The sequence below is a fragment of the Malania oleifera genome, chromosome 3 (assembly GCF_029873635.1).
Source record: "Malania oleifera isolate guangnan ecotype guangnan chromosome 3, ASM2987363v1, whole genome shotgun sequence".
NCBI lineage: Eukaryota > Viridiplantae > Streptophyta > Magnoliopsida > Santalales > Ximeniaceae > Malania > Malania oleifera.
Genome location: NC_080419.1, coordinates 26,520,719 through 26,543,223, shown reverse-complemented (window position 1 = coordinate 26,543,223; position 22,505 = coordinate 26,520,719). Strand labels below are relative to the sequence as shown.

The 22,505-nt window shown below is 36.7% G+C and overlaps 1 protein-coding gene across 3 annotated transcripts in view; it reads right to left on the bottom strand.

Annotated features, from left to right (window-relative positions):
* The window catches only part of LOC131150747 (phospholipase D zeta 1), a 69,442-nt gene that overhangs the window by 14,399 nt on the left and 32,538 nt on the right, over positions 1-22,505 (bottom strand). For 2 of the 3 annotated variants that reach the window (XM_058101671.1, XM_058101672.1), the window contains 3 exons: positions 21,505-21,661; positions 20,875-21,411; positions 19,602-19,712 (listed from right to left, as the gene is read on the bottom strand). In XM_058101671.1, coding sequence (XP_057957654.1) covers positions 19,602-19,712; positions 20,875-21,411; positions 21,505-21,661 — 805 coding nt within the window. The remainder of the gene's footprint in view (positions 1-19,601; positions 19,713-20,874; positions 21,412-21,504; positions 21,662-22,505) is intronic. The other variant, XM_058101673.1, reaches the window with a different exon arrangement.

The window sequence follows — 22,505 nt, the reverse complement described above, 5'->3', positions numbered from 1 at the left end:
CATATTATGTAGAGTCCTTGAATGCTTTGAGTGGCTGAACTTTTGGTCATGTCACAAGTTGCTTCTGGCTGATTTGAAACTTACTTGCTTTGGTGTCGTTCTGTGCAGCTGAACAGGACTAGAGAAAAAGGTTAGTAGCCTTAAAGAACTGCTAATAGGTTGTTGTCATCAAAACACAGTTGGAATGAAAGACCCTTAACCACTTGGTCTAACAATGTTCTTAAAAGTCCATGCTTTTCATCCCCTTATGGCACAAGGAAACCTTGTTTTAAACCTCAAATTTAGTAGAATGTGTGTAGGTTTAAAAGAAATTTGAAATGAGGTAAGATTGGGTTGTCCCATGCATATTGTTGAGGGATAGATCAATTGGTCCAACCAAGGTTGAACAGTCAACCAATCCAAGTGATAGATTGACCGATCTGGGCAGAATGCGTCATCAGCTAGTGAATAGTCAACCAGTCCAAAAGAACAGTCAACTGCTCATACTGCCTGGCACATTAAAAAGGCTAGTTTAAACTCCAAGCACTATATCTATGCCCTCTAAGCCCAAAGAAACATAGGACAGACTTTTGGCCATCATATGTGCAAATTCTATAACTCTCTAATATTATCAATTTCTCTTCAATCTCTCAAATTTGTTCATCTTCCTCAGAGAGAAAAATAGCAAAACTCTTGTGCCATAACTTGAACTTGATATTTCTCTTGAGATCTTTTGTATTTGTACTTGGTCTTTCAAGTTGTATATCAATTCTTATGAGGAACTTATCCATTTGTATTCAAGCTTGAGGTGTCCTTGCCTCAGGCAACGCAAGGGGTTTAATTAGTAACATTGCCTCCGTGCAAAGCAAGAAGTATACTATTGTCCTAGCCTCCATACAAGTTGAGGGGATTTATTAGTAGAACCATAAGGTGTTTGAGCCCCAAGGTGTTTCAACCTCAAGGTGTTTTCATCTATCTTCCTTATTCTTTTTATTAATTACTTTAATATTTGTGTGCATTTTCTTGTGTTGTTGAATTTTTTTTTAAATTTGACAATCAAGCATTTAGTTATATTTATATCCAATTCACCCTCACCCACCCAGGTTGCCATTTGGAACAACAATTGGTATCAAAGCAAACACTCTAGTTTGGATTGACCAAACCATCTTAGAGAGATCCATGGCAACCACCAATGTCACAGTAGTGGTTGAGGGGCATTCCACCATTAGACCGTCATAAAGGGCACCCTCAGCCAAAAAGCTCCCAGCTTTGCGAGGGTAAAGGGAGGATCGTCACAGTGTACGCAACCTTACCCTACTTTTATGCAGAGAGGCTGTTTCCTTGGACATCTTTAATGAATTTTTTTCTTTCTTTGCATATTGGAAAACTAGAATGACTTTATTCCAATCCCTTGACTTTGAAATTTTGGATGCCATCCAAGATTGATACACTCCCCAACCATAGTGCAAAATGGAGGGACTAAACCAAAACCTAGAAATAGGTGGGATGAAAATGAAAAGATGTGTGCACACGATAAATGGTAAAGCCATGAATACCTCATTTGTGCCTTAAGACAATAACGAGTCAATAGGATATCTACATGCGATACAACTAAACAAATTTGGCATATACTTCAAGTTATAGATGAAGAAACAAATAGTGTATGCTTGTCTAAAGAAGACTATTAACTTTACCTCTATAAGGGAGAAGGAAGGCAATGAATTAAAAAAAATCTTTGCCGTATAGTCGTGGAAGGTAAAGAAAAGATATGTAGCCCCTCCTCCCTTGATGAAAAACATTCTTATAATTATTTGGGTAATGCTTCAAATGAAATGCATGATGATCTTAAGAGCATTGACTTTAAATACATAGAGATCAAAAGGAAATTGAATATTTTGCCTAGTGAAAATGAGCAATCGAAAAAAGGAGAATGAAGATTTGAAACACAAAATTACGTCTAGTTTTCCCAATAATTGAGATTGGAAAAATAAAATTTTAAAAAAGGAAAGTTGCACATCTCAATCATGTTCTTTTAAAAATTACTCAAGTAAAGGAGAACTTCAACAAAATATTAGTTTTCCCAATAAATGCGTGTTTTTGACAAAATTGGGAATGGACATTACTCTTACAAAAGAAATATATATATATATATATATGTTGGTGTTAAGAGGATAGGAGTACCAAAGAGGACCAAAACGATTGCACATGATGCTACCCTTAAAATTGGAACCTAGTTGATGATATCAATCAATGAAAGAACTTTGATAAAATCTTAGCTAAACAAATGAGTGTGATGTAGGACAAGAAGTAAAAAAAACTTGGGAAGGTCATTGCTGGAAAATAATTAGGAAGAGTTGGGTTAAGGAATTGTGAGATTAAGTTAGTAGTTTATTATGTCTGTTTAGTATTAATTAGTATAGGATTATGCGTATTTGGGGGTTGTTTGTAATATTTGTGTGAAGTAGGGGTATATTTGTAATGTAATGTAGTTTTGGGGGTTTATGCGTTTCATGCAAAGAGGTTTTCTTATAAATAGTGTGAAAGCCATGCTGTAGGCAGTTGATGAATTTGAATTGAATTGAATGTGAGTTCCCCCATGGTACCTCCTCACTCCTCACTTCCCCTTCCTTCCTCTCTTCTATTTCTTCTAAATTCTCCCATAGCTGCAGAACCTTGATGCTGCCCCTGCATCATTTGGTACAGACCCCAACTTCAATCTCCATTCTTCCATTTCAATCCTCCAACATTCCCTTCTCTCCTCTTCTGCCCTGTTCTTCTCCCCCTCTCTTCTTCTCTTCTTCTAAGTTTCTCTTCTAGTTCTCTCAATCCTCCCTATTTCTGATTTCTTCTCTTCTCTGTTCTGTCCCTAATCCTTTGCTGCCCAGCAGCTTTCTGCCCTCTTGCTTCTTCTCTATTTCTCTTCTCCTTCTCTTGTTATTCTCTTTAGTTCTCTCCCATAACTCTCTCAACTCTCCTTCTCATTTCTAAATTCTGTGGCTGTCTCTTGGCAGTTTCTGTCCACCAACTCCTCCAACCTCCCATCTTCTTCTTTTCTCTCCTTCAGTCTCTCTCTCTCTCTCTCTATTTCTAAATTTCAGTATTAAAAAAAAAAAAAAAAACCACCTTTCTAAACTTTTTAGAAATTCCAGTTGTGTCCCCAAATCTCGAACATCACTTTCTAGCGATCATCCTACAACACCACCCAGACCATCAAAAACAGAACTTCCCAAAACCCTCCCCCTCAAAATTTCATCCCCATCCGACCACTGGAGGACCCCCACATGCCGGCCAAAACTTCTCCAGCCATCACCACTTTGAAAACTCTCGCCTCCTCTGTTTTTCTCATAACATTACTACCACAAATTAACTCCTATCCCCTGATCTCTCCTCAACCCAAGTTTCATCACCGGAGGTGCCTCACCAGCGGCACACACGCCCCACATGCCGGTGACCTGTGACTGCGAAACTTCCCCAGTTTTCTGCAATTTCCAGTCTCACGAAAAAATTTTCAGCCATGATATTTTGTATTTTCTCCATTGATATTTTGACCTGAAAGGAGATATTTTTGTTGTGGACACAATATATTGCAAGTAAGCATGGTAATTTTGGCACGAAACCTTGAAATTGCTGCTGCCAGCATCAAAATCAGGTTTTTTTTTTTTTTGTAATTTGTCAGTTTTTTTTGTGAATTTGTTTCATTTCAGCAGGACAATCAATATCAAGGTCAATTAAAGATGGTTTTTGAGAAATTGGGAGTAAGGCTTGTGAGAAATTGTGTTAAATATGCATAATTCAGCAACATGGAGACAAATTATAGAAAAAAGGAATGTCATTTTTGGGTGCAATCCCAAGCTTTTCAACACCTTTCTCAAATGCGGAGGAAGGGTTTGCAAAATCATCATTTATGGAAGATGTCCAATGAATGTGGTTTCCATAAATGGAGTCATTCGTATGCAGCTTCATCCTAAACCTCACCCAAAGTCTTATGTGATATCTTGGGTTGATAACTCTATTGTAAATGTTTATGAAAGATGTTTGGTTCCCATCAAAATGGGTGAATATTTGGCTATCCTACCTATGAACATTGGCCATGTACTCCTTGGTTCTCCTTGGTTGGATTATTTAGGTGTGACTCAAGGACATAAGAACACATGCCTTTCACTATAATGGGAAGAAAATCGTTTTAAAGTCAGCTTTACCAATGAACCAAGACAAGGAAGGCTCAGCTTGAAGACAATACAAGGAAGGAAATGAATGTGTTTGAGATATCCAAAGTCCTTCAGACATTCCAATTGTTGAGTTTGTCATTCCTGATGTGCTTATTGATGCCAACTCTCAATTCAAGTCTATGATGTTGCCAAAGGATCATGGTTTCTTGTACCACTCAAGTGCTGGCTTTCAAAGAGTCCAAGTTTGCTTCTCCCTTTTGATCCTCCAACATTTCAAAATTTGAGGCCGAATTTTTTCTAATTGGGGGAGAGTAATGATGCAGGGGCAGCATCAAGGTTCAGCAGCCATGGGAGAATTTAGAAGAAATAGAAGAGAGGAAAGAAGGGGAAGGGAGGAGAGAGGAGATACCAGGGGGGGAACTCACGTTCCATTCAATTCAAATTCATCAACAACTACCTAAAACATGGCTTTCACACATTATTTATAAGAAAGCCTCTTTACATGAAATTACACATAAACCCCTAATTAATACTAAACACACATAATAAACTGCTAACTTAACCCCACAATTCCTTAACCCAACTGTTCCTAATTATTTTCCAGCAAGGATCTTCCCAAGGTCTTACTTCTTGTCCAACATCAGAGTTTTTTTTTTGACAAAATTGGTCATGGACATTACTCTTACATAAGAAATTCATATGTTGGTGTTAAAAGGATAGAAGTACCAAAGAGCACCAAAATGATTAGCACGTGATAATACCATTAAATTTCCTTAGTTGATGATATTGATAAATGAAACTAATAGGGCTTTTGAACTCAAATTTTTTAAATGCCACGTAATTGTTCTGTCCAAGGTTTCATCTTTAGATGAGGGAATAATATTTTTTTCACTTGTGCTTTGTTATGTTGTTTGAAGAAAATTTAATTTGTAGAAAATGGGTACGAGTACTTGAATAAAAACATTGTGTAATTCATATTTGACCGGTCATTGATATGATACAAAATTTGTGAAATTTTTTTTGAATATTATATTTCTCATGAAATGTTCATTTAAGAACAAAAGGAGGTTTTGACAAATGGCGAGCATGTTAATGAAAATTGAAATTTTCTAATGTTCATTGTGGAACTATGTTGAAATTTTAAATCTATATGCTTGGATAAAGGGGAACATGCACAAGTGAATATCATGTTGATTGTTGAGTATATTAAATATCATGAGAATGAATGTTAATATTGAAATATGGATATAAATTTCAGGTTATTGAAATTTGATAAGATCATCATATTGAATATTGATAAGGAAAATGAACAATGAAAACTTGAATGATTGTATGGATATCATGTCCATGTTGAGCATACATGTTGATCATTGTTGAAACTGAATATACTGAATATCATGATGATTGTCAAGAGAGAAATATGGATGGTTATTAAAAATGTTTAATGATTATGATTTGTGAGAAAATTTCTTTCCCTAATTCCTATCCATAATGACAAAGGGGAGCAGTATAAAAACAGGCAGTATGAAAAGTTAGAATAGAAAGATAAGCATGTATATTGTTGTGAATGTTGAATGTTATGATTTTGATTTTGCTTTTGAGTTTGAAACTTTGAAATTTAAATTGTGAATAGCTTTTTAACAACTATTCATACCCCACACCTTTTCCTTTCAATAATAACAATGGGGGAGAAATTTGAAAACTTTAGAAACTTTTGATAAGCATGGAAGTATGAAATCTAAAAGACAATTTTTTTTAGTAACTTTAATATAACGATCATTTTGTGATACAAATTATTGGCATCTTGATTTTAGTTAATGATTAACAGTTTGTTAATGACATTGGTAGCTACTAATGTCAAAACATTCCTTGAAAAATCATGGTTAAAAATTTGACTTCAAATATATTGTTTTGATTGCACTTAATTAGCTTATAATTTTAATTGTTGACTTTGTCCCTTATAGTTTGGTTTTATGACGCCAAAGGGGAGGAATTATGAAAAGTAGGAAACTGATTCGCAATTTGAATTGATGTGCATTAGTTTAGGTGGAGTCTTTTTAAAAATCCTACTAATTTGGAAAAAGTTTCTATATTTTTAAATTAGTTTGTCATCATCAAAAAAGGATAATTTGTTAACTCCAAGGTTTCATTTTTTTCCGATGATAACAAACTATTTTAACTAATGTTTATGCATTTAAGTTGTGATTCAACAAGTTTTAAGTCAATAGATTTGGAAGATTGGGAGAGCTTGAAGATCTTCTAAATGTCATTTTGTATTTATTTATCTCTCTCAATTGTCATGTTGTGTGCTTAAACTCCATGTTTTTACTACCTTATAGCATAGGAAACATTGTTTTTGTTAGAAGAGATTATGTTATTTTAGTAATTAGGTTGTGTTAAATGGGTTACTTTTGTCCTTAAAACTTTATTATTAATATTAGGGAAAAATACACCAACCACCCCTAAGGTTTCAAAAATCTTACAAGACTCCCTCAAGATCTCAAAAATCTTACAGACCTTCCCTGACATTCGATTTTTGGGACATCTTTACCCCTTAAAAATTTATCTTTTCGCCAATTATAAGGGGAGGTCTATATCTTTTTAGCATATCTCAAGGAGATCTGTAAAATTTTTTAAATCTCTAAGGAGGAACCTAGTATTTTTTAAACCATAAGGGAGGTTTTGTGTCTTTTTGCCCAACCTCAAGGGAGGTCAGTGTGTACCCTTATCAATAATAAATAAGAAGGCAGACACAGAACTATACATAGACTCCAGGAAACTGCTGCTCAGTTTTCTTTTCTTTTTCTCTTCTCTCATCTTCTCTGGGCTCCTTATCCTCTTCTCTTCTCTCCTTCTCTCCTTTATCTCTAACATTACAGCATGGTATCAGAGCATTGTTCTCCTTCAGATCTGACTTTCTGGTTGGTTTGACAGTCGCTTAAGGGCACCCTTCCTCTCAAGTTGTGCATTATCCTTGGCAAGAAGTTGTGTGTTCATGGTGATTTGCTGATGTGAAGCCATACTCTGTTTCTAGTAGCTGCTGCTGCTGCTGTTCCTTTGTCACTCACTTTGTGGCTTGCTAATGGAGTTGTTTTGATGCCATGTGTCCGTGATTGATTGTTTGCAATCTTGTGCTAATTGCTGGTTGGTTTCAAGGTGTTCAAATACCTACTTCCTGTTCTTTTCTATGTTTGCTCCCTGTTGCTTCCAGCCATAATGCCTGGGGCTGCTGCCCAGTTTCTTATAAATGCCTGCAGTATATTTTGTGGTCTGCCTTGTTCTCAGTGGTTAAGTAATTCCTTCTAGAATATTGTAAGCTCAGTTCTGTAGTCACAGCATCCTTTGCTTTTGAGGAGTCTTAAGTGTTGCAACTTTAAGTCCTGGTTTTTGAAGTCCTGAAAGTGCTATTTGTGCTTATGCGAGCTGCCTGATTTCTTCTCAAGCTCCTTCCTGCAATAATTCATCCATGAATATTACCTCTAATCGAAGTAGGAGAAGCTTTGGAGGACAAAGACGACAGTTGGATTGTGGTCATGGCAGCGGTTGTGTATTACAACAAGGAGTTCGCGACGGCAACTCTCGCATTTGCACACATTGTGGCAAGGAAGATCATATCATTGATCGCTATTGGGATCTCCTTGGGAAACCAACTAAGGCCAATAAATCTCTTATGAAGGGCGATCCCACTATTGACACTTCAAATGCACCTAGCCACTCCACTGGAGAGTTAAGTACATCATCCACCGTGTCTTGGAAGGAGTGTAACAATCCTTTTTGCATGCTTCAACAACTCCAAGCTCGGTTTTTACATCTAGTGCTACTATGGCCCATCAAGGTACAACCAAGCTTCTAGCCTTTTCATCCTCCTCACCCGGATTATAGATTTCAATGCCTACTCCCATATGACAATTAGCCCTAATTTGCTTGAGTCCTAGGACCCCACTACTCTTATAAGGTTACTCTGATGGTTCAGTTACGCCAATTTCTAGTTCTAGAAATATTCTCTCAATTCCCTCTTCCTTTCGAACCTGCTATTAGTTAGTCGATAACCAAACCTCATAACTATTTTATGATCTTTTCTTCTCATTGTGTTATTAAGGACCTTTGAATGAAAGAAGAGGATTGGTAGAGGGTCTGAGAAGGATGGCGTACACTATTTCAATGGTGGTCATGGTGGATCCAACACTAGTCATAAAGCTTCCTCAATTTCTACTCATGATGTTTATTTTGATCAATGGCATGCTCATTTGGGTCATCTATCCCTTGAAAAACTACAATAAGTTTTTTTCTATGTTCAAGTCTGTTTCTCATTTTGAGTGCTCTATGTGTCAATTGGGAAAGCATATTAGGGCATGTTTTCTATCTAAAGTCTAGTCTTGTAGTAAATCATTGTTTTCCCTCATTCATTTAGATGCTTGGGGTCCATTGACTAGTTATCAATATTTTGTGTCCTTAGTGGATCATATTTCGCGTATGACATAGATCTATTTGTTAAAAAATAAGCCCAAATTTTTTAATGCAATTCTACCAGGAAATAAAAAATCAATTTGATAGTGGTATTCAAATTTTTCGATCTGATAATGCACTTGAATTTTTTTCAAAATGAGCTTCAATCTATTTGTTTTGCCAAAGAGATTATTCATCAAACATCATGTACACATACCCCTCAACAGAATGGCAATTGAATGAAAAAATAAACATTTATTTAACATAACAAGATCTCCACTCCGTTGTATGCATTTTCCTATAACCTTTTGGACCAATGCTTTTCTTACAACCTGTTTTTTGCTTAGCACGATGCCCTCAAGTGTTCTTAGAGGGACAAATTCCCTTTTCCATCATGTACCTAGAAACATTCATGTTCTCTATAGTGCCTCATCTCTTTTTGGGTGCACATGTTTTGTTCATGTTCCACATACTAGTTAGGACAAGTTCTCTCCCTTTGTGTTGTTAAATCTGTCTTTGTCGGACACTTAAGAACTCAGAAAGGATATTTTATGATCCCCACATTCATAGGAAATATGTTAGTGCAATGTCACAATTTTTTAATGGGATGCCCTATTTCTCTAGTGTCAAACTCTCCATGGATGAATCTATATTGATTCCATCAACGATTTATAGGCCCCCCCTCTTGCATTGATCATCCTATTCCTACCCTTAACCCTCTCAAGAAGTCTTCTCCCCCTCTTCCAAATCCAGTAGTTACTGATTCGAAGAAACAATTTAAGCACAGACATCACTATCACTATACAGGCACCTCCTTTTCCCATCACTATGTCAACTTCTAGCCCTAAAAGATCCATCCCAATCTGATTTGGTTTTGCCCATTGCTCACCAAAAGGTACTCAACGCGTGCTCAGGTACTTAGTTGCTTATCCTATTGTTCATTACATTTTAATTTTTCACCTTTCTAGTCTTGTTCTTTTGCCTTGTCTATTTCCTTAGTTTCTATTCCTTCCTCCTAATAAAGAGTTGGTTAGATGTCATTCAAACTATACCATCAAACATCTTCCTAACGGCTCTATGGAACCGCTTAGGGCTTAGTTGGTTGCCAAAGGGAACACCCAAATAGATGGTATAGATTATTTTGAGACCTCTCTTATTTTTGACTGAATTCTATTCGTGTATTGATCTTATTAGCAGTTAATGATTGACCCTTATACAAGTTGCCTGTGAAGAATGCCTTCTTGTATGGAGATTGCAAGCAGAGGTATACATGGAGCAACCTCCTAGGTATGTTGCTCAGTGGGAGGATGGCAAAGTGTGTAGGTTGCATAAGGCCATTTATGGTCTTAAACAGCCTCCTCGAGCCTAGTTTGACAAATTGTGTCGTAGTCTCTGCATTTGGCTTTATCCAATGCTACTCCGATCATTCAATTTTTGTCCGCTAAATGGAGGCAAGTGTGGTACTTATAAGGTCGTGTTTCGTAATTGGGAATTAACTCTAGGAAGCGAAATGGGAATGGTTGATTCCCATTCCTAACGTTTGTGGTTATCTTATTCTAACTCCCATTCCGTGCGAGAATGGGATTCCCCCATTTGCTTACATTTTGATTCCTAACTTTTACTTTGAAACCAAATCATAATTCCTAGAAAGACAATATTTATTATAATATGATAATTAATATAATATAATATATATTACATAAATTTAAAAAATAATATCAATATTATGATATCATTATTAATATTTAAAATATTATTATATATTTTAATATAAATATTAAACCATCATTATTAATATTTTTTTATCATATATAATAATATTGTAACATATAAAAATTAATAGAACAATATTAGATGTTAAAATATCACAATATACTAATGGTACGATTACTGATTTATGATATTATTATTTATAATCTTAAAAATAAAACAAAATAAAATTACATATTTATTATTATAATCAATTCTAAATATATAATAATAAATTTAATAATGATATAGATTAGGAAAAATATATAATACTACAGTATATTAAATATACACAAGCCCGTATATATTATAATGTAATATTATATATAATATAATAAAATATATTATATAAATCTAAAAAATAATATTAATATTATGACATCATTAAATATAAATATATAATAATATATTATATATTATAATATAAATACTATGACGTAATTGTGGCATGATTATTTATTATATTATTATGTATAATCTTAAAATAAGATAAAGTGAATACGATTAATATCATTAATAAAAATATATAATAGTAAATTCTACTATTTATATAATATACAAAAAAGAATAAAATATTATTGTGCAATAAAATAAAATGCTATGGTGGTTATTTTATTATATTATTATTTTATATTAAATAATAAATTATGTTATAGTGTTATGGCATATAATATTTTTATTTAAATTTAATAAGTTACATATTAAAATATAATACTTATAAATATAAGATAAAATATAATATCAATAATATAGTTTAAAAAATAATAATAACAAATATGATAAAATATAATACGCAAAATATAATCAAGTACATGATTATCAAAAAGATTTACTGTAAAAATTATTTATTATATAGCTTAATAAAATAATATTAGATAATAATTATATATTTATAATACTATCATTTCACATTAAATTAATTGAATAAATTTTTTTATATTAACTAGACTCATTTCCAATTTCCTATGTCTATATATACTAAACACTAACATAATTTGATTCCGATTCCGTGTTGAACCAAACATGAGAGGAATTTAACAATTTGTTTTTGATTCTAGTGAATTCCAATTCCAACTGTGAACCAAACACTACCTAAGAGTTTATACTGATGACATCATCATCATTGGCAGCAACCAGAGTCGGATTGCAAGAAACAAACTACTCTAACAAGATCTAGTGCTAAAGCAAAATATCAAGCTACGGCTCATATTATGAGTGAGCTTATGTGGCTGAACTGCTGAAGTCTCTTATGTCAGAAATGGATTTCTTGGTAACAAAGCCGATAGATATATTTTGTGATAATCAAGCTACCATTTTTATTGCTAGCAATCCAATGTTTCATGAGAGGACAAAACACAGAAGTTGACTGTCATTTTGTTAGGGATGTTGTGCTGAAGAAGGTCGTGAGAACTCCTTTGCGAAATTTGCGGATCAGTTTTTTTTTTTTTTTTTTTGGGATAACAAAAGAAGTTCATTGATAGAATAAGAATGTACAAACAGGAGAATAAGACATCTCCTTTCGGAACTCTTGGTTACCATATAAAAAGTAAAAAAGGGAAAGCAAAAAAAAACACTAGAAACAACCCAAATAATCAGCATGCCCTATCAATTCAACAAGGAAAGCCAATCACGCTGAATATCCGAAAAGCACATACCCTTGAAGTTCCCATTACCCACACACCAAAGAGAAGCCAAATAGTGAATCTTCTCCCAAACCACAAATGACAACTTCCCTGAGAAAATATGTACATTTCGTTCCATCCGCAGACCCCAAAATACAGCAAATAAGGCACAATCCCATAACTCTTTTACCTTCCTTTTCCTGCCAAAACTGACAAAATGAATTGCCAAAAACTCCTCCACCGTCTTTGAACAAGTCCAACATTCCCCAAAATAATTAAATAGCTTGTTTCAAATCCTCCAGGTGAAGTGACAATGCAAGAAAGGATGCAGAGCAATTAAAACAAAGCACACATACATCTATAGAGAGAGCCTTTAACAGTCTCCTAATATGTAACAAGTTGTTGGTGTTGATCCTATTAAGCCCAACCAGCCAGAGAAAAAGCTTTGATTTTAGAGGGGACTTGGCCTTTCCAATAGTTTTATAGAGAGGAAAATACAAACCACAGCTAGACAAGAACTCACAAAAAGATTTGTAGGAATAAAACCCCGAGGGATCCAAAGACCAAGAGCAGCTATCAACTTCCAAAGAGACTCAGCAATTATTTGACACGACTAATGAGGATAACTCCTCCATCTTTCTATCATTCATGGGTCTCCTAAAGTGAAAACCCCAAGAAAGTAAAGGACCACCTAGCTCCACAATAAAAGAAGAAACAGATTCATCCTGTCTTGAGCTCAAACAGAATAGGCAAGGAAAAGGTGGACAATACAACATAACTAAAGGTCTTTCCAAAAGTGTATATTGCAACACCTATCCAATAGAAATTTAGTATGGGGAACAAAGAGGGAACAAATCTAAGATATGGCTTTCCAAAGGCTTTTTGAAGAACATCTAGAACCCGAATTAGTATCCCACCCATTCCCGTCAAGTCCAAACTTGCTTTTTATTACTTTATGTCACAAGAAAGAAACCTATAAAAGGGACCGCCAAAGCCATTTGGCCAAGACAGCCATGTTTTTAGATACCAAATTACCAAAACCCAAGCAAGCCTCCCGTTTAGACCAACAAACCACCTCCTACCTTATCAAATGGTCCCTAACACCCTCCACCCCTGACCAAATGACATCTCTCATAATTCTCTCAATCCTACAAGCCACCCCTGCAGGAATTGTGACAATAGAAAGAAAATACAGTGGGAGACTAGAAAGACAAGCTTGAATGAGCATGCTCCGCCGACATATTAATAGCGGCAGAGTCTTAGGTGATGTTTTTAAGGAACTTTTATTTAAGCCCACCTTGTCCAATGGTTGTTACAAGCTGGGTTAACACCTCTAGCTTGAGGGGGAGTGTTAGAAGAAAATATGATATTTTAGTAATTAGGTTGTGTTAATGGGGCTATTTTTGTCCTTAAGACTTTATTATTATTAATAATAGAAAAGAGGGCAACCCTGGATCTGTACGTAAAGGGCAAGAAACTGCCGCTCAATTTTTTTTATTTTTTTTTATTTTTGTTCTGCTCTTCTCTTCTATCCTTCTCCTCCCTTTCTCGTTTTCTCTCCTCCATCTCTAACTTTCAATAGTTTTAAACCTCAAATTTAGAGGTAAAAGTGCTTAGGTTTAAAACGAATTTGAAATGAGGTAACAATAGGTTGCTAAGGGATAGGTTGATTAATCTTGAGGATAGGTCAACCGGTCCAACAGAATGTTGAACAGTTGACCGATCCAAGTGATAAGTCGATCGGTTTGGGCAGAATGTATCATCGGCAAGTGAAGGGTCAACTAACCCCAAAGAACAGGCAACCATTCATACTGCCTAAAACATTCTAACAGGTTAAAAACAACTAGTTTGATTCTAAACACCATATATATGCTCTCTATGCCCAAAGAAACATAGGAGAGACTTTTGGCCATTACATTTGCAAATTCTAATACTCTCAAGTCTTTCTATAATCTCTTAAATTTGCTCATCTTCCTCAAGGAGAGAAAAATACCAAATATTCTTGTGCCATAACTTGATATTTCTCTTGAGAGATTTTGTATTTATATTTGGTCTTTCAAGTTGCATATCAATCCTTGTGAAGAACTTCTCTATTTGAATTCAAGCTTGCAGTGTCCTTAGTTTAGTCAAAGCAATGGGTGTAATTGGTAACCTTGCCTTCATATGAAGCAAAGGGTGTATTGGTGTCCCAACTCCCATTTGAAGCAAGGGAAATGGAACCTCAAGGTGGCTAGGCCTTGAGTGAGTAGGCATAGGCTTGGGATAGCCAAATTGCTATTAATAGAGTTTACATGTCTCTTCCCTACTCTATAAACTTAATTTGTGTAGTTGAATTTGTTTAAAATTTGGTATCAAGCATTTAATTATGCTTAAAACCCAATTCACGCCTCTCCTGGGTTGCCATTTGAGACAACACCTTCATCAACAGCCGACCCATCTAATGGTCCATCACCAATCATATGCTTGGATGACCATCTTAGGTACTACCATTCCTCCTCCTTGTTCTCCATCAAATGATATGGATCTTCCTACTTCTATTAGGAAGGACCTGGGTCATATACCTCTCACATCCTATTGAGAGGTACACTTGTTATTCCTCCTTAAATCCATTGCATTGTTGCTTTATTGCTTCTTTTTCTTCAGAGTGTCTTCTAAAGTCTTTAGCAGAAAACCATTTCTGATAAGGGTAAGAGGATAATTATGGATGAAGAGATTCAAACCCTTCATCAGAGTCATATAAGGGAGCTGTAAAGAAAGGCATTTGCTGCCAATGTGTCTATGCAATTGAAAATCTCTGCCTAATGGATTGTTTGATCTGATAAAAGGTGGACTAGTAAAAAAAGGATATACACGTTTCTATGGCATTGATTACATTCTCTCTCTCTTAAGATTACATTTGTCCAAGTTTTGATATCTATTGCTCCTAATCATCATTAGACTATAGACAATTTGTAACGCCATAGAACTCTACACAAAAAAAAGGGCTTCCCCAAGCCATAAGGCTCCCCTCTTCGCAAGGGTAAGGGGAGGGTCGTCACAGTGTACGCAGCCTTACCCCTACTACTTTTATCTAGAGAGGTTATTTCCCTAGACTTGAACCCATGACCAACCAGTCACAAAGGAGCAACTTTACCGTTGATCCAAGGCCGCCTTCTCCACAGAACTCTACACAACTTGGACTCATTGATATTTATAGTCCAACTCGAAAGGGGGGTGGGGGGGTTACTAAGTGTAAGTGATTAGGCTTTAAGGAGGTTTTTTGCATATTTTTAATCTCATTAATATTGTTGGTGTGCGTCCACTCCCACATCGTCTTTGTGGGCAGTTCCAAGGTAGTATAAGATCCTCTTAGCTCTCTCTCCTTGATACCTAGGTTTTGAGGATGAGCTCTAACTTGGTATCAGAGATAGAGAGCTAAGAGGATCTTGTGTTCACTCCCACATCACCTCTGTGGGCAATCCCAAGGTAGTATAAGATCCTCTTAACTCTCTCTCCTTGATACCTAGGTTTTGAGGATGAGCTTTCTAACTTCATATCAGAGATAGAGAGCTAAGAGGATCTTATACTACCTTGGGACTGCCCCACAGAGGCGATGTGGGAGTGGACGCACATCAACGGTATTAATAAGATTAAAAATATGCTGAAACCCTCCTTAAAGCCTAATCACTTATATGAGAGTTCATCCTCAAAACCTAGGCCTCAAAGAGAGAGAGCTAAGAAGATCTTATACTACCTTGGGACTACCCACAGAGGCGATGTGGGAGTGGACACACACCAACACTCCCCCTCGAGCCCATGGGGGGAAATAAGGCGAAGAGGAGTCCAACCCATAGAGGAGCCAAGCAGCCCAAGGCTCAGCTCTGGTATCAATTTAGAGAACTTATCCTCAAAACCTAGTGTCAAGGGGAGAGAGCTAAGGGATCTTATACAGGCTTTGGAACTGCTCACAGAGACGATGTGGGACTAGACGCACACTAATAAATATAAATACATGCAAGCTCTTTTGATGCAGGGGAAGCATCAAGGTTCTATGGCCATGGCGAAATTAGAAGAGGAGGAGGAAGGGGAAGGGAGGAGAGAGGAGATACCAAGGGGAAAACTCACATTCAATTCAATTCAAATTCATCAACAACTACCTGCAACATGGCTTTCACACACTCTTTATAAGAAAACCTCTAAACATATGAAATTACACACATACCCCTAAAACTACATTACATTACAAACATGCCCCTAGAATACACAATTACTACAAACAAGACCCCAACATAAATAATCCTAATACAAGCAACTACACATATAGACCTAAGTCTTAAACAAATTTTTAACTAAGCACATTTGGGTTTCAGACCCAATAAATCATTCACCCAATTCTTTGACATAGGTCTCCTAATTGGATCAAAATGATCCATTTAAATAGCTGCTGCTCGTCCTACATCAACTCCCTCCTTCCATAAAGAACTCGACTCCATCGAGTTGGGGAAAGTACCAAGGAGTCCATCACCATGAATAGAGTCATCTCCTTTCATAAGAAAGGAACCAACAGTACGCTTCAACTTGGTGAGTGGAAGAATTCGTTATGGCATCAACTTATACTTCTTTTGTCAATGGAGAGAGTAAGAATTCTCATATCCATCGTGCTTCACCTTCCTATCAAATAACCATGGTCGGCCCAAATGAATGTGACAAATTTTGAGAGGAAGGATATCACATTGCACTGTCTCTATAATGGAAACAATCTTGAAGATAAGTAAGCAGCAATCATGGACCTTCAAGTTGGTATCATTCACCCATGCAATTTGGTATTGTACGTGATGAGGCTCAACTTCCAAATTTAACTTCTACACAGCTTCTTCAGAAACTGCATTTGTACAACTACCAGGATCAATAACCAAAGTACAAAGCTGTTTTTGGCATATCACTTGAGTTTGAAAGATGTTGGTCTGCCTCCAATCCTCTGTCTCTTTAACCTTGTGGGAAGAAAGCATATGTCGAACCACTAAAACAGGTTCTCAAATTGCCATTATCATCTAAGTCACTTGGAATTTCTATTTCAGCTTCAACTACTTGAGTATCATCATCTTCATCTTCTTCATTTTCTGCAACAGCCATGAATTGGTTAGGACATTGTGCAGTTCGATGTCCAAAACCTTGACATTTAAAGCATTAGAGTCATGGTTAGCTCTTAGAAGTTGTTCCAGAATGCTCAGTAGTCTTCCAAAAGGTATTAGTCTGAACGCCTTTACCCAATTGCTCAACTATCTTCTCTCGTACCACTCCACTAGTACTCTTCTCAAACCGAAGGGCTGATGTAGCTCTAGGAGGACTGCGTTGTCCTCCTCACTCTGGCGGCAACCTGTGCTGCACCCCCAACTGTGATGAGACGACATGCAGCAAGTTTGGAGGTATAGCTGGCTTCAACCCTTTTCTATACAAAGCTATCATAACATCCTCTTTCCATTCTATATCGATGAGTAGCCAAGTATAGAATACACTAGTGCACTCCATCATTGTCTTTTCTTTTTGCTTCAAATCAAAGAGCAGGAGATGAACACGCCGCTGATAATTGGGAGGCACAAATTGCTCCTGCATGGCTCGCTTCATCTCATCCCATGCTGTAATCTCGCCAAATATTCTTCTTCTAAAGATTTCCCTTTGTTTAATCCACCAAATTCAAGCAGTTCCCTTCAAATTTGATTCTAAAAACTACAACTTTCTAGCCTCATTCATGTCACGCCATTGGAAATAATACTCCAAATAATACACTCGATCATCAAATTCATCAAGAGAACCATCACCATTAAAATCTGAGACTTCTAGTATAATTCCCTTACTCAAATGATTATTTCGGTCTTCACAGAACTCAAAAGCATAAGTGACAGCAGCTATCCCACCATCTTGTTTGGTAGGAAATTCCATGGGCCTTTTACCTAAGGCTGCAAATTCAGTTGTTAGCCTATTCAAAACACCAATTATAGCCTCCAAAGCATTTCCCATAATTTGCACCCTACCAGATAACTACTCCACCTTAAATGAAGCAAAGAAAAAACTTCACTTTCAATTATTTAAGAATAATCTTCAAGTCACCTTTAATCTTGATTATCACGCAAAAATGAAACAAATTCACTAGAAAAACTCACAAATAGCACCAATAAAACCTGACTTGTGATGCTGGCAGCGACAATTTCTAGGGTTTTGTGCCAAATTATCGCACTTGCTTACACCATTTCAAGTTAGGAACCAAAATTTCATGAGAAAGCACCAATTTCTCATGTCTAGGAACCAATTTCTCACAATTCTGGCAGCAGGAGGGAAGTCTGGCCAAATCCCACTTGTATTCGCCGGCACGTGGAGCACTTGATTCACCGGCAGCGACTTTCCGGCGATGATTTTCTGGTGAGTGGTATATTGAAGGGTGGTGAGTCGAATGGTGGTGGTGGTGTGTCAAGAAAAACTCCAGCAAAGATCTTGAAGGGGGCAGCAGCTGGAGAACTTCATGTGGAGCGTGGGGCTTCACAGCTGGTCGGTTGGTGATGAAATTTTGAGGTGAAAGGTGTCAGGGGGTTCTGTTTTTGATGGTATGGGTGGTGTTGTAGGATGTTGGCTCAGCTGGAATTTTCTGAAAAGTTCTGAAACTGCAGAATTGCTTTCGATTTTTTCTTTTAAACTGAAATTTCAGAAAGAAATGACGAGACGAGAGCGTAACAGGGAAGAAGAGATTAATGGAGAGATTGGAAGATGAAGAAGAAGAAGAAAAGAAGAAGAAGATGGAAGAAACAGAGAGATTAATTACTGGATAGAGACTGCTGCAAGTAGAGGAGACAGCGCCAGAATTTAGAAATCAGGGAGTTGAGAGAATTATGGGAGAGAATTAAGAGAAGAAGAAGAAGAGAAACCGACAAGAAGAAGAGGAAAGACTGCTGCTGGGCAGCAGGGAATTATGTAAAGAACAGGAAATCAGAAACAGAGAAGAGAGAAGAAGAAGAGAAGGAAGAAGAGGAAGAGAAGAGGAGTGAGGGAGACTGGGTGCACTGAAATGGAAGAATGGAGATCAAAGTTACAAGAGGAGGAGGAGGAAGGGGAAGGGAGGAAAGAAGAGATACCAGGGGGAAAACTGACATTCAATTCAATTCAAATTCATTAACACCTGCCTACAACATGGCTTTCACACACTATTTATAAGAAAGCCTCTAAACATATGAAATTACACACATACCCCTAGAATACACAATTACTACAAACAAGTCCCAACATAAATAATCCTAATACAAGCAACTACACACACATACTTAAACAACTAAATAACTAAGCACATTTAGGCTTCGGACCCAATAAACCATTCACCCTATTCTTTGACATAGACCTCGAAACGATCCATCCAAATAGCCGCTTCTCATCCCACATCATCTTTGTCTCTCTCTATTCATATGTATACACAACACACACAAATGAGTGAAATGACTGTCTCGTAAGCTGTAAGCCATCCAAGCACTTAGGCAAGGCAGTAATTGCTGAGGTGAATTTCAATAAGTAGCTTTCTTAATATGTTTTAAAAAAAAAACAAAAACAAAAACAAACAAACAAACTAAGCTACGAAAATTATGAAGTAAAAGATGAGCAAAGGCTCGTTGCATACCTCAATATATACAAAGTGCTCTGCCTTTGCAATAAGAGAGCAGTAAGCATTGTGAATGCTCTCTTCAGTTTGACTTGTTCCAGCAGACCACTGACTGACGCTCCTAATAACCTGGAAACACAAAATTATTAAGATTTTGAGGATAACATCCAATATGGCAATTTGATAATACAGCACAAGTACAAATTAACATCACCACCAACAGATACATTTATTATATGCTAAGGTAGAATAAAACAGCAAACAATGACTAGCCAATTGCATATGTGCTCGAAATTAACTGATGCTTGTATAGCCTCCACTAAATTGCCTGAAATGAACCACAAGGGCAACAACCATATCAATAGTCCAATCATTTTGATTTGCCACATCAAGTGTCATAATTTTCCACTCCATATCACCTTCAAATCTCAAACTTCATCCTACATAACTCGCAGATAGAAAAACTAATGACAATAAACATCTAGTGGATCCTCATAAAGATATCAAAACTTTCAAGAAAAACAAAGCTCAAGCTTCATATAACAAGTCATGAAATATTGGGACAACAAGAAACATAATTATTATTTCATGACGACTCCGACATATGAGTAGAATGTCTAGGAGATGAGTTGTCATCTAATGCAGCAGCAACAACAACAACAAACCAACCATGTGGGGGCTTTGGTATACAAAGCGGAAAAATCATAAAAATATGAATGTGGTGTACAAGTACGATGGTTTCAATGCATATAAAATAAAAAATAAAAAAAATAGGAAAACTATGCAGAAAAGGGAAGGGAAAAAAGCCAAAAGGGACAAAATGGCTGTTATTGTTGTGTTGATGTGATATCTCCTAAAAGTCCACCCATAAATCATGGAAATCCAAAACTAATATAGAGGAAAAATATTTATAAAACTATATATATATAACTCCATTGAGGATTTCAGGTAAATTGTTGCACTCCCTACAAGTCCAACATAGACACCCCACCCCCACCCCCACCCCCCGGAGAAGAAGACAGGTGTTTGGTTACTTTTTCAAGCATTTTAAAATATTCTATTGCTCCTAATTTGAACAATATCCATTATTTTACAAGAAATGGATCTTTCAACCAGTGAGAGTGACATTTTTTTAATTTATTTTGGGGTACCCAACCCCAAGGTGGGACGCATTTGGTAAATTGCACAATGACATTTAGAGGTCAGTCACACTGTCAGAAACCTAGTGGAAGGCATCTTTCAATTTGTCCACATTATGAGAATTTGGAAAAACTTCGAAGTTCTAGCCCACCTGACAACGACATGAGGTGCACGGACCAACTTGTCCAGTTTCATCTGCAGAAGCAACTTGATCACCCCGCTCTTGTGTTTCCCACCACTCATTATCCAAATGTTTAACGGTGGGCTGCACCACCACATCTGAAGGTCTTTTCCTTTGAAAACACAAGGAATCAAGGTCATCTACAAAGCCTTTCATTGGCATATCCGGACCAACTGGTTCAATTTTGGACTTCCGGAATGAGAAAGAAAGACTTCTTCTAATCCTGCTTGGCCGGTCAATGAGATTATGTGCCAAGTCCATTCCATTGGATGTTGTGTCTTCATTAGAAGTGTTGATCCCATCAGCTTCCTGAGGCAAAAGCAGTGGGATATCTTGCGTCGATGAGCGAGAGGAAAAGGAATCTTGCCTTCTAATTTCTCCAACGTTGTCTTCAGCATTCTTATTCCCAATCTCCATCTCCTTACTCTTTCCCAAGTAATGTGGAATGACCATGTGGTGCTGAGGCATAAGTAGTGGAATTGCTTGCTCATTTGGAGCTTTATTTCTCTGAAAGAATGTAAGATTATATTAAGTTCACGAGATTTCAATGATTTGGATGGGACTATAGTACCCATTTGTAACAACTAACAAAATATCAACCTTTGCATAGTTCCAACGCTGAACAAAGTGTCGAGCTATATCACGGCATGGTGGTCCCCAGAGGGCACAATGGACATCATGCCATGGCATACGAGGATACTTTGTGCGATCCAGCTCATCTTTCACTGTATCTTCCCAAGAATTTGGTTCAGATTCCCTACAAAATAAAAAAGGATATTAGTTTACAAGCATTGAAAAAATGCAAAGCTGGACAATAATTTGATATAAAAAAAATTATTTTAACTACACAACAGTATACTGCTCACCAAGAAGTTGATTATTTCAATCTAAACTAATCTCCGTAGCACAAATTTTGTGGTACGCTAATAATAAACAATAAATGACATTTGAACTAAGGACGATTATGTTGCTAATTACTGGTTCAGTCGTTTAGTATTGATGATGTGTGTCAGTGCCATGTCAGTAAGCTTGAATCAGTAAAGGTATGGTCAATGTAATGTACATGACACTTTATAAATAGAAAGGGAAACCTACTGCTGTGATTAGGTTTCCAATTTACACAACACTACTAACATGGTATCACAGAGCATGGTCCCACGTTCCCAAGACCCAAACCTTAAGTATTGCAGCCACTGCTAAACCAAGCCCTAAAGCTCAAATCCTCTGCAGGTATACCACCACAGGAGAGCTGCTAGCAGCAGCACCATTCTGAAAACCAGCCCAGCATCTGTCAGAAGACAAAGCAGTCTCTGGAAATCACCTGGACAATGCAGCATGTTCAGGAACACCAAAACCCCTAGAGATCTTCCAAAATCTGCCAAGGCCTGAAATCCCATAGCAGGAGCCCATGCCAGCCAAAGCCGGACAGTGCCGACTCCAGATGTCAGAAGAGTATTAAGATTGCTACGAACTTAATAATGAATATTAAGATTGCTCATTGTTGTTGTATACTTTTATCCTTCTTTTGAGTTACTTTCACAAAAATATGATTTCCTTGCCACCCAGCCATCCACATTTTGTTTGTATATATCCTTCTCAAT